Raw genomic sequence first — 12,531 nt, forward strand, 5'->3', positions numbered from 1 at the left:
ATAAGACCCAGTATTAAATTATATTATATAAGACCCGTCTTATTTTACTATAAGACCAGGTCTTATATAATATAATATATATATATATATAATATATATATTATATTTTATATATATATATGTGCATATATATATATATATTTGTGCATATATGTGTGTGTGTGTATATATATATATATATATATATATATATATATATATATTTTATAGTAAAATAAGACAGGGTCTTATATTAATTTTTGCTCCAAAAGATGCATTAGAGCTGATGGTCCAGCTAGGTCTTTTTTTGGGGGAAACATGGTACTAGTAAAATCTAGTAAAATAAATAGGAAGTGATGAGTTTTGAGTATTTTAATATCATTTTTTTAATTGTAAGTTTATATAACTTAATTCTTAATAATGACCGTGTTTAATAACTGCCTTGTAAAATTTAATGGCTGGCTCCTGAGCCTGTATACGCTGTCCCCAGCCACCACAGAATTAGTCCACGAGTCCTCTTTTCGGGCCTGTACTCCTGCACAAACAGCATTCCCGTCTAGTGCAGGGCCTGGCCCCTGGCCAAGCGCTGAGGACAGGTTCAGTGCACTTCTTCAGGACCAGTGCGCCTGCCTATGGTAACTGTGTCCCCTCCCCCAGGACACAGCCCCGAAAATGACCTTTTCCCTCCCTGGCTCTAAGCTTTGTCATGCCCGTCCAACAGCACCTCACCCCACTTCAGGACAGGCTAGCTCAGGAATGCCGGGACACGCACTTTCGTCTTCGTGGTCAGCTACGTGCTGAACCCACGTCAGGTGCTGGGAAGGACATCCAGATGGCCCGAAGCAGAGCAGCAGCCTCGGGAAGGAGCAGCCGGCTCCTCGGCTGGCAGCCCCATGACATCTGCATTCTCGAGTGAGGAATGCCCTGGGCAGACAGACCCCACCAGTCCCAAACGCCCACTTCTCGGTGTACACTCACTCTCTCCATCACTGCTCTAACCCTGCACTTTGCAGAAGCCGTCATAACACGGACGACTCTGTGACTGGGCGCTTGCTCTAGAATTCCCCCACTGAGGTGTCCTCAGAGCCCTGTGAAGTAGGTACCAGTCTCCCCCGCCTCTAGGGAGGGGAAATCCAGGACTCAGCGTGGTGTGCTAACGTGCCCACAGTCGCATGGGAAGGACCGGTATTTTTCCTGTCTTCCTTTACATGGTCTCCCAGTTGCACCCTTTCACACGATGCTTACTGCTAAACGTTCTCAGCAGAGACAGTAGTGGAAGCCATGGCTCTGAAACGATGGCTTAAGGAGAGAGTGTGCTGTCAGGACGGAGTAGGGGCGAGGGGGAGGGATCGTTGAGGAGACCCTGGGGGGACACCAACACCAAAGGGCCCCTGAGGAAGAGGAGACCCAGAAGGGCTGTCATAGAAAGCGTGAGACGTCCAGGGCCTGCACAGTGGGAAAGCTGCAACGTGGACAAGTAATGAGCACCGAAAGGCGTCCCCTGGATTTAGCATCCCCGAGGCCATCCGTGACCTTGGGAGGGGCTACTTCTTTATTTCTCCTCTGGATGGTGAGGAGGCGGGAGCAGTGAAAGCAGGAACCCAGCAGCAGTGGGTTGAGGGAAGGCTGGGAGTCCACCAGGGCCGACTTCTCTTTCAAGAAGGAGAAAGCAGGAGGGAGACGCTAAATGGAAGGAGGGGTTAGGGATTTGGGTTTTCGGGTGGGTTTTCTTGTTTTGTTTGAAGCTGGGAATATCCTTAGTAAATGTCTGTGCTGAGGGAAAGGAGCTGGCAGAGGTGAGGCTGAAGATGGCAGTGAGAGAGGAGGGTGATGGGGAGAGGTGGCTGAGACCACGCCGAGGGGTCCACACTGCAGGTGAGCACATTCACCCTCCTCTCCTGGGGAGGAGGGAGCTGCACTGGATGGTTGCTGCCTGGTGCTCTGTTTCCTCAGGTCAGTAGGAGGCGGAGCGTGAAGGGGATGAACAATTGGGGGCACTGAGGAGAGTAGTGGGGTCTGTAACATCCAGTTTAGGAGAACAGGACGAAGGGGTTGTCGAGAGATGCAGATGAAGTAGGAAGTAATACATGAGAGGGGGACAGTCCCCTCAGATGGCATTGCCCCAGCAGCCGTGTTTTAAGACTCCTTTGTGGATGCTGGTTTTCTCTGTAGCCATTAAGTTCATCCATCACCTCCTTTTCTTACTGCTTTTCCCACCAGGAGGTGACACTCTTTCCAAGTTCGAAGGACAGCTCCCCATGCCCCCCCCCAAAAAAAAAACTGCATTAGGGTGTGTCTGGATTTCTTCCCAGCCTGTGTGGTTACAAGGAGATGTCGGCTGTCTGCAACCTGGAAAAGGACTCTCGCCACATGGGCCAGCGCCTTGAACCTGGACGTCCCAGCCTCCAGAACTGTGAGAAACACGTCTGTTGTTTAAGCTCTCTGTGTGTGGTCATTTGTAATAGCAGCCCGAGCTGACTCAAACAGCACACAGAGTGGCTCCATCTGCAGAATGAGGAAGTTAGTCGTTTTGCCCAGCACAGAGCAGGACGTCTAGCTCCAGGTCAGCGATTTTTCCACTGCGTCACGAGGTGTACCACAGGTGCCATGGTCTCCTGTGGTCTTTCCTTACTTGGTCAAACAGAAAATACGACCTTGGGATGGGCCTCCCTGCACTCGGCCTAGATGTAGGAATTCATTGCAAGCTTTGGCCCTTTTCCTTTGAACCTGATTTTACCGCTTCAATAATTTAGACCAGAGTTTCTCGAGGAGGCAGATAGGTTTTCTCTCTGATCTATGGCGTAGTGTGAACATAGACGCCTCCTAGAAAGAGTTCAGTGATCAATTAGCCAGGTCTGCCGAGAGCAAGGCAGTGGGAGAGTCAACCCTGTGCGCTAAATACTTGCCCAAGCTGGTAAGAGTTAAGGCAGGTGACAGACATAAGGATGGGCTTTGCGGAAAAGCTTGGAAAGGGACGAGATGAAACATTCTACAGAAGCCTTGGTTTTTCCGTCTCCTCGCTGAGTAGTTTAGCGTGCTATGGCTGCTGGTTGAGAATGTTTATGCCTATTTGGGGGAGTCAAGACAGGGGGTACCAGAAGGGAGAAGAACAAATAGCTGTCAAATTCAGGGCACAGTGCGCAGGGCAGTTACCAAGATTTCTGAGCAAGGCTGCCTCTTGGCATCCAGACCTGAAGAGTTCGGGAAGCCAAGGGCCTGTCGAAATAGCCTGGCAGCAGCAATGCTGAGTTGTCTTCCTGCCAGAGGCAGGCACAGGACGTACCAAATGTAGCCTGGTCCTTTGCTCTGGGTACAAATGGATTTAGAGTCTGTGGGGCCTGAAGCTTACACAGTTAGGTTGGCTGACCAGGGGAATGCAAAATGAGGTACTGAGCCTTGGAAGGGACGGATGCAAGTGAGGGTCCCTGAAGCTTAAGCTTCAGAAAGGGGTCTGCGTGGAGAAGAGAATGAAATAGGATGAGGGGAATAGAGCACAAAGCCAAGGGGAGACTACCCTAGATTGGAGTACTCAGGGGAGGTTGACTTCTGAGTTGCCAACCAAATGACAAGGAACTGACCAAGGGGACACCTGTGTGAAGAGCGTTCTGTGCAGAAGGGACAGCAAGTGCAAAGGTCCTGAGGCTGAAACGGGCTCGGGATGCTAGAACTGGGAGCAGATCGGGGTGCCTAGCGAGTAGTCAGCCAGGGCAGAGGAGCAGGTATGGAGCTCAGGGGAATGGGCGGGGCCCAGGCACGTGGGCCGTGAAGGCGTGGCTAAGACACCGTTATTCCAGGATCTGTGGGCATGACATTCCAAGAAGAAGGTGTCACATAGAGGTGGAGGTGTGTCAGCAGGATCTGGTCCTTCTAGGTCTGACAGTCAGGAGGACAGTCCCCGGGACAGAGGGTGGTTCCTCCCAATTCCTGCAGCGCCTCCCTCTGCTCAGCCTCCCCTGTCACTCACGGTCACCCATAGAGTGCTCTGGGCTCAAAAGGGCTAATTCATGCCTGTACTGCGCGGCTTCATGGGTCTGGACATTTTCAGAAGTCCCGGGTCAACCTCAGGTGTCCTTAGCTACCTCCGGGGCCCCAGGAGTGAGCAGCCGTTTCCAGAATGTGTGACAGCGGTGTTTGGGGTGGAAAGGAAGGTGAGCCTCGGAGCACCCTCCCTCAGGCTGGCTCTGTGGTGGCAGCCACGCGCCCTCCTCGGCTAGGCCGTCCCAGGCCTCCGGCAGACGGATGTCATGGGAACCTCTGAGGTGCTCCAAGTCCCAGAGCAAGCACATGGCAGAGGGGGGAGGAGGGATTGCGTTGCTGGGAGCACCCAATGAATAGGCCTGTCCTGTGGAGAAGGGGGAAGGAAACATGGAGTAGTTCAGAGGGTCTTCAAGGCAGGGAAGGGGGGCGGGTGGGGGTCTGCAGAGGACAGCAGTGGATGGCATGTGTACCCAGGAAGCCTGGGCCTCTCCGCCTGGTCCCCCACCCCCACCCCAGCTGAATTCACAGGGGCTACCGGCCCCCCTGCATACGCCCAGGACGATATCTTTGGATATCGTCTAAGTCCTGGAGTCTAAGGCCATGAAGACATCAATATGCGGTAGCCCCCATTTGCTTTCCTGGTTGGGCCCTGGGAATGGGAAGACACACAGGTGACGAGCTGGCTCCCCCAGCGGGGCCTGCTGGAGCTGAGGCATTGGGTGTCAGTGTCTGAGACATGTAACTAAGGGCTTTCGGCCAGGTCAGAATGACCTCGGGGACCAGGAGGACAGTGTTTACCCACTTTCAGGTAATGGGAAAAAGAAAGAGAGAGAGAGAAGTAACACACTGTAGAAGGGCAGCGAGGAAACCACTGTGAGAAACAGGATAAACAGGTTATCTGGTTACAAGGGCCTGGCAGGCCTGCCTAAGAGGGAAGAATAGTTGGAGAGGTGCTGGGGATCCCCAGCAAAAAACAACTGACCAACCATCAGAGAAGGAAACAATGGAGAAGGACCGGAAACAGTGCTGTGGCCTGGATGCCATTACCCCAGTGATGTAAGGCCCTGCGCCCAGTCAGCTGACAATGAAGGCAAACAGAGCTTTCGTTGGAGACTATACAGTTGCCAGGGGTGTGAAGCCATCAGTGGGAAGAGACCGAATGATTGAAAAGGTTGGGGTCAGCCAGACTCTAATGTCCAGGAAGATAGGATTGTAAGGAGGTAAAGGAAACCTCATTCCATCTCTGGTTTCTTGGTCAGGAGAAAGCCCGTCCTCTGATGGGGTGGGGCAGTTGGTCAACCCAAAGCCAGAAGGTGGCAGTGTGTACCCAGGGAGGGATGCTGGGTAGGGTCCCTGCTGAGCTGGCGTCCCTCGGGCCGACCACTGTGAGAAACTGTATGGCTGCCACATAGATGAACCTTGGGGACATTATGCTGGGTGAAATAAGCTAGTGTCCAAAGGACATACACCGTAGGATTCCACTTATAGGCGGTATCTAGTCAAATTCACAGAGACAGGATGTAGAATGGTGGTTGTCAGGAGCTGGGGGGAATGGTGAGTTATTGTTTAAAGCAGGGGTGTCCAAACTGCGGCCCGCGGGCGAACTGAGGTCCGCAATCCATTGTTAATTGGCCTGCAGCAAATTCCAAAAATATATTTAGTTTACTTAAATAAGCCAGGTGAGGCAATATGTACTTCACCTCAAGTGAGTGGCCCGGCTGTTGGTATATTTTACCGCACGCATATGACCCTTGGTGAAAAACGTTGAAAAATGTTTGGGCACCCCTGGTTTAAAGGCATAGAAGTTTAGTTTGGGGAGATGGAGAAAGTTCTGGAGTTAGATGGTGGTGATGACCGCTCACCAAGGCGGACGTACGTGATGCCCCTGAACTGCACCTCCAGAAATATTGACGATGGTAAATTGTGTTGCGTGTATTTTACCGTAATATTTTTTAAAAGTCCTTTGGTGTCTCTGCCCCTGGGAATTTCTCACCGGAATTTCTCCCAGACTGTAGCTCCTGCCATTTTGTTCCACCCCACCCCCCTTCATGTCTGCGAAATGCTCTCCTGTCTTCTCTCTTTTCGGGGTCCCTTTCCCCGAAGTTCCTGTCAAGGACCCCTGTAAAGCTGTTTAGTTCCTCGTGTGTTTAATCATCTCCCTCCACCCATGTCCCTGGCACCTCCACTTCCTCAACCAAAGTGGCTGATGGACATATTTTCCTAAACAAAACTGTTCTCACCCTGCCAGCTTGCCATCTGGTGTAGGCATCGGTCCTCAGAGGCGCGGACTAGTTCAAGCCCACAGCTGAGGCTCCGATCGCCACTCCTCCGGCTGCCAGGCTGAGGGTAGACCGGGGGGCCCCGGAGTGAATTTATCAGGGTAAAGGCCGCTTGGGGCAGCTTCTTGGCAGCCTGCCAGCAGCCCCTTCTGGCAGCGTTCCACCTGCCTGTGTATCACTGAGCAAGTCTGGGGTGTGCAGGGTTTGAGGAGGAAACAGAGGGATGATGGGCAGGAATGGAGTGTGTGTGTGTGTGTGTGTGTGTGTGTGTGTGTGTGTGTGTGTAAATGCCCCTGGAGATGTCCTAGGGGTGGGGAAAATTAAAGGAAAGACCAGGAGGAGACCTCTTGCTGTGGGGGAACGTGACAGGCGTAGGTCTTTCAGGCATAGAGCTCCAAAGCAGAGGCCAGAGAGGGCGTGGTGAGAAGTCTTCAGGACAAAAACGGCCGCTTGATAAGCCCTCACTGTGTGCCAGCCTCTAACCGCTGACAGTAGCTACAGTTACTCTTGCTACATGCCAGGCATTGTTCTAAGCCACCGCTATCTAATAATCATACAACACAAGCCCATTTGCAACTTTATTCTAGTAGCTATATTTTATGTTGTTTGTTTTTTATAAAGTAAGCAGAAGTTTATTAACACGTATACCTCATGTACACACAGGAGATATCGGGGGGGGGAATGAGTAACTCTTCATGATTTAAAACGTTTTTTAAAAAGGTGAAATTAATTGCAAAATATGGTCTGCTTAACCCCATAGATGCAAAATGCTACCCTTTCAACATGTAATCAGTATAAGAAATTATTAGTGAGATATTTTACATTCTCTTTTTGTAACAAGTCTTCAACTCCCATGTGAATTGACACTTCCAGCCCATGTCAGTTTGGACACGCCCCATTTCAGATGCTCAGTGGGTGTATGTGACTGGTGGCAGCTTAGATACAGTCATTCTAAATGTAAACACTTGGGCTGCATTGATTCATTGAGTCCCCACAGCCTGTTCTCCTCATTTTACAGGTGAGAAAAGTCAATCAGAGAAAGAAAGTGGCAGAGCCGGGGCTTGAACCACCTGCTCAGGTAAGTGTGGGGCCAGAGTCAGCTCACCTAACCACTGTGCTATGCTGTCACCACTCTGTGGCTCATCTCTGTTAGGGCTTAAAGACAAAGGCTGTCTGCCGTTATTACCTCTGTTTTATAGAGGAGGAACTGAGGGTAAGGCAAGCTGAAGGATCTTACTGGGGTGTGAACCTATGTGGAGTGAAAAGTGGGGCCCCATCGCTTCATTCTTCAGCGAAAGCCAGGGAAGGAAAGGCTGGGCGTGGCCACCTGCGTCCCACACTTCAGGTTAAGGTGTTTGCACCATTATTTAGATGGTTGCCTAACAGTCTATCAAACAACGCACCAGAACTCATTTTAGCGGTCCCTATTTGGGGGCAATTTTTCACTAATAGAAATAGCTCTGCAATGAGCATTCTTGGAAATTACTTTTTCCAATAATCCAAGAAGTGTTTGTTCTCCACGACCTTATTGCCTGGTGTCCAAAGCGCGTAGGAGAGCCCAGCAGAGCCCCCGAGCCTGACCTCTTGCCACAGCCTATGGCTCTGAGCTTGGCCACGTAAAACCCTGGTGCTTCCCGGTCATAATTGCACTTTCTTATTCATCTGCATCCAATCCTTGCTTCCACCCATCTTCCTGCTCTCCGATGAGCTTCGTTCAGCTCAAGAGGAAATACTTCTGGAGCCACAGGGTTGGCTGGGGCTGCCTCTCTTACTGGCGCTTTATGCAAAAAGGTGCACTTCCTGTCTTCCCGTCAGTCCGGCTCTCAGGAAAGTCGTGTTTAGAGGCACAGGGAGCCTTCACCCTCCTGTTTCAGGGAAATGTTTGTACAGGTTCCTGGCTTCCTCCACTTTACATCTCACTGACCTTTTCCCTTTCTGTCTGGGCTTATCTCTTACTCGGTGGGCAGTGTTTGCACTGGTAGGAATCCAACTGCAACAGTTCCATAAACTGCCTTTTTATGGTTTTTTTTTAAAGATTTTTTTTTATTGGGGAAGGGGAACAGGACTTTATTGGGGAACAGTGTGTACTTCCAGGACTTTTTTCCAAGTCAAGTTGTTGTCCTTTCAGTCTTGTTTGTGGAGGGCGCAGCTCAGCTCCAGGTCCAGTTGCCGTTGCTAGTTGCAGGGGGCACAACCCACCATCCCTTGTGGGAGTCGAACCCGGCAACCTTGTGGTTGAGAGGATGTGCTCCAACCAACTGAGCCATCCGGAGCTCAGCGGCAGCTCAGCTCAAGCTGCCGTGTTCAATCTTAGTTGCAGGGGGCGCTGCCCACCATCCCTTGCGGGACTCGAGGGATTGAACTGGCAACCTTGTGGTTGAGAGCCCACTGGCCCATGTGGGAATCGAACCGGCAGCCCTCGGAGTTAGGAGCATGGAGCTCTAACCACCTGAGCCACTGGGCCGGCCCTCCTTTTTATGTTTTTAACTAGAGCAGAGGTTTTTAATTAGGGCACATGAGTGTTGGAGGGAAGAACACAAACCCCCTGAGTTAGTGCTTAAAAATCTATGCGTGTATCCTTCTGGAGGGAGGTTGCTTATGTCCGTTCCAGGGTCACAGTCGCACCTAGAGTCTGTGATGGGTCTGACAGGCCACCAGATTAGACCTTGCCCAACTTTTCTGGTACCACTTCCTGACTCCTTCCTCTTCTCCACAAGCGGGGGGCTTTCCATTCAGGACTCGTCATCACAAACAGACCTGCCCTTCGGGGTCTCTGAGCCTTGTGGACGTGGTGGCTGGTCGCAGCTTGTAATAGAAATGTCTCACCTTTGCTCTGCTGGACCTCTGCTTGCTCCTTGCCCTACAGGTAGAGGCTCAAATTCAAGCTATGAGAAAAAAAAAAGGTACAAATTACGTCCTGAACCCATGGGTTTTTCATGACCAGCAAAATTTTCCAGTGTGAAAACTTGAAATGCCCAGAGCTTATGGTATTGCTTGCCTTGTCTCTCTTTTTAATTACATAGTATGTTAGTCTGCTCAGGCCGCCATAGCAAGTCCCATGGACTGGGTGGTTTAAACAGCAGAAATTTATTTACTCACGGTTGGAGGCTACACGTCCAAGCTCAAGGTGTCGGCAGGGCTGGTTTCTTCTGAGGCCTCTCTCCTTGGCTTGTAGATGGTTGGCTTCTCCCTGTGTCCTCACACGGTCATCCTTCTGTGCATGTCTGTGTCCTAATCTCCTCTTCTTATAAGGACAAAAGTCATATAGGATTAGGGCACACCTTGGGGACCTCATTTTAACTCAATCACCTCTTTAAAGACCCTATCCCCAAATACAGTCACATTCTGAGGTATTGGGGGTTAGAAGTTCAACATATAAAATTTGAGGGACACAGTTCAGCGCATAACACATGTTACATTTCGTGATTACAAAAGCAACATATAGTCCCCATAGAAAATTAGGAAAGTTCAGAAATGAAGAAACTAAGGTAAGAATCTCTGCAAAAATCGCACTGATTCTAGAATTGTTTTGTTGAAGGGCATACAAATGCTAACAACTAGGGCTCAGATTTAGAAGGAAATTTTACGAAGAAGGCACATCAAGATAAATGAGACCTGTCCGGTTAGCTTCCATAAGAAGCTGCAATGTCAACCAAGCTGATTTAGGTAATGGGGCAGTCAGTTATTTTTCCTTACTCCGTCTTCCTCCTTAGCTGAATTTTCTACATTTTCTTTAATGAGCTGATATGGCTTTTTGTGATGGGGGATATAAACAACTGTTACAGAATCCTGCCAGGGAGGGCAACCGAATGGAACTTTTAGTTCTGTTCAGAGCAGGAAGATGAAAGCAAGAGCAGGCCTGCTGCTAGGAGCCCACGGAGGAATGCTGGTAGAGGCCACAGCGGGAGACGGAAACCGTCAGCCTTTCAGACCTGGCAGAGAAGAGTGGGCCTCACTAGAGAGGAGCTAACTCCAAGATGGGCTGAAGAGTTTGTCAATGGGCGCCTGGCTACTTGAAATAGGGTCCCTGGGCCTGGACTAATTGTATCCGGGCTACTGAGAAAGAGGATGCTGAGCCGCTGCCAGCGATCTTTGCAAAATTGCAATGGAAAACGAGCGGGAAGGTCGGTGAGGGACAAAAGGCCATTCCTGGTTTTGAAAGGGAAAAAAGCAGATGCTGCAGACCCTGGGCCAGAGGGCTGAGCGAGATGAAAGGGGTGGTTTGGGCAGCCCTAGGAAAGGAAGCGACGATTCCTGGGAACCAGAATGGGTTCAGCAGCTTCAGCTCCAGACCAACCTGATGCTTGTAACGCTGGGTTCAGCAGGTCTCCTAACAGACTGCTTATTACAGTTTTGTCGTCGAGATGGGGAAATACGGAGCAGATACTAGCAGCATTAGGTCAGATGGCAGCAGATTGGATGATCATAGCCCTCAAATTAGTGGGCTGAAGTCAAGGTGAAGACAGGTCTCTAGGACTAAGTCGAAAGGGTCTGTGGGGTTCAACATTTTTCATCAATTGGTGGGGATTAGGGATACAGTGGAAAACAAGAAAGATATTGCCCTGCCCTTGTGGAGTGTAAAAGCTACTGTAATCTACTCATTTATTAAGGAAAGTTGGTTTTTGCTTTATGGAAATACAAATATTTCTTTGACCTCATTGAGAGAGGTATAGCTCATATTAGTGGTTTAAATGACGGTGTTGCCTCATGGTTGGGATGTGTCACAAAGCTCTGCACACAGGTGGGGTCTTGCAATGGCCTAGAGCAGTGTGATTGGGAAACCGGTCCATGCAGGTGAGGCAGGTGAGGCACAAATTGTTCCCCAGGCCCTTCTCCCCCCACCACACACACACACACACACACACACACACACACACACACACACACACACCTAGCATCTTTCTTCCTGTCATCCATATGCCTCAGGGAAAGTTGACCCCCACACCCCAGGAGTCACCCCATTGACCTAAAGGGAACCTATTGCCCCTGAGGGCGATGGAGTCAGGAAAGGGCACGTGACCCACTGTGGTCAATATTCTGAGGAGAAGTCCTAGGAGATGGGAGTGACTTCTGGGACACATTTTCTCCCTCCTAAGAGAAAGCCACAGTCTGTCAGAAGTGTTTTTATCAGCAAGTAACAGACCAGGCCCTACCACCCACACCCTGACAAGCAATGGTTTAAGGTGAAGATATTCAAAGAGCTCAGTTCAAATGTCTGGAGGTAAGTGGTTCCTGGCTTTGGTTTGGTGCTTTACATAATATTAGGATGAACGTTTCTGTGACTCACTTTGTCTTTCGTTTATGGTGTCAGGGAAGCTGCCAGTCCAGCCATTCTGTCCCTGGTCAGGCAGGAAGGACGGGGCTACGCTAGTGACACCTGTCCCTTTTCTAATCAGAGCTTTCCCAGAAATCCCTCGCACTTCTCCCCTTGTGTCTCATTGGGCAGGACTGTGTCACATGGCCACTCCTAACTACGAAGCAGACTGGGAAAGTGAGTTTTTAGCTCTTCTTGTCCATAGAAGAAACAGGAAAGAGAGAAGGGGGTTGGGAAGTAGAATGAGGTTACCTCCAAACAGGAAGCAACACTCCTAATCTGTGGGCATCTCCATGTCTGTGTCAGCTGCTGCCATCTTGGTTCCAGCCTGAGCAGGAAGCAGGCACTGAAAAGGCCAGAGCAAAGAGATGGAGAGAACCTGCGCCAACACCAACAACCCCAGTGAAAAGTGAGCAAAGCAGGTAGAGACAAAATCCACAGCAAAGGAAAAGCTAGTAGTCCTTAAGTATATGACACAGCGCTCAACTTCACTCATCACGAGAGCAATTAAAATTGAAATAACACTATGATACCACTTTTCACCTGTCAGATTGGCAAAACCCCAAATGTTTGACAACACCTTCTGTTGATAAGACTGTGGGGGAGCAGGTACGCTCATGAATGAAGGGCAACTTGGTATAATTCCTAGAGAAATGCATGAACTGGGATCTTTATGTCCTCATGAGATGCCATATTCACTGACGTGAAGCCCACTCTCCCAATAGGACTTCCTATTAAATGGCAATAAATGTCCTCACTGATTAAGCCAGTCTGAGTAGGGTTTCTGTTACCTAGAACCAAAAATATCCCAAATAATGTTCCTGCCTCCCACCCTAAGCCCAGGAGCAAAGGTGTCTGTCCAGAAGCCAGATCACGGCGTCTGCCTGGGTCTTGTAGTAACTACACAAATCCAAACAGGTACAAGTCCAAAGACTGAGGTCTTTGCTGATGGTACACACTCTCCCAGAAAACTGGCCATGA

The 12,531-nt window shown here is 49.9% G+C and overlaps 1 protein-coding gene across 10 annotated transcripts in view; it reads left to right on the forward strand.

Moving 5' to 3' along the window:
- Positions 1 to 12,531, forward strand: part of SEMA4B (semaphorin 4B) — a 73,774-nt gene that overhangs the window by 10,149 nt on the left and 51,094 nt on the right. For 9 of the 10 annotated variants that reach the window (XM_019718024.3, XM_019718022.3, XM_088789362.1 and 6 more), the window contains one exon: positions 7,255 to 7,314. In XM_019718024.3, coding sequence (XP_019573583.3) covers positions 7,255 to 7,314 — 60 coding nt within the window. Of the gene's footprint in view, positions 1 to 2,327; positions 2,393 to 7,254; positions 7,315 to 12,531 lie in introns of those variants that run through there. The other variant, XM_088789361.1, reaches the window with a different exon arrangement.

This window comes from Rhinolophus sinicus, chromosome 13 (genome assembly GCF_057876585.1).
Source record: "Rhinolophus sinicus isolate RSI-liver-muscle chromosome 13, RSI-T2T, whole genome shotgun sequence".
NCBI classification, from domain to species: Eukaryota; Metazoa; Chordata; class Mammalia; order Chiroptera; family Rhinolophidae; genus Rhinolophus; species Rhinolophus sinicus.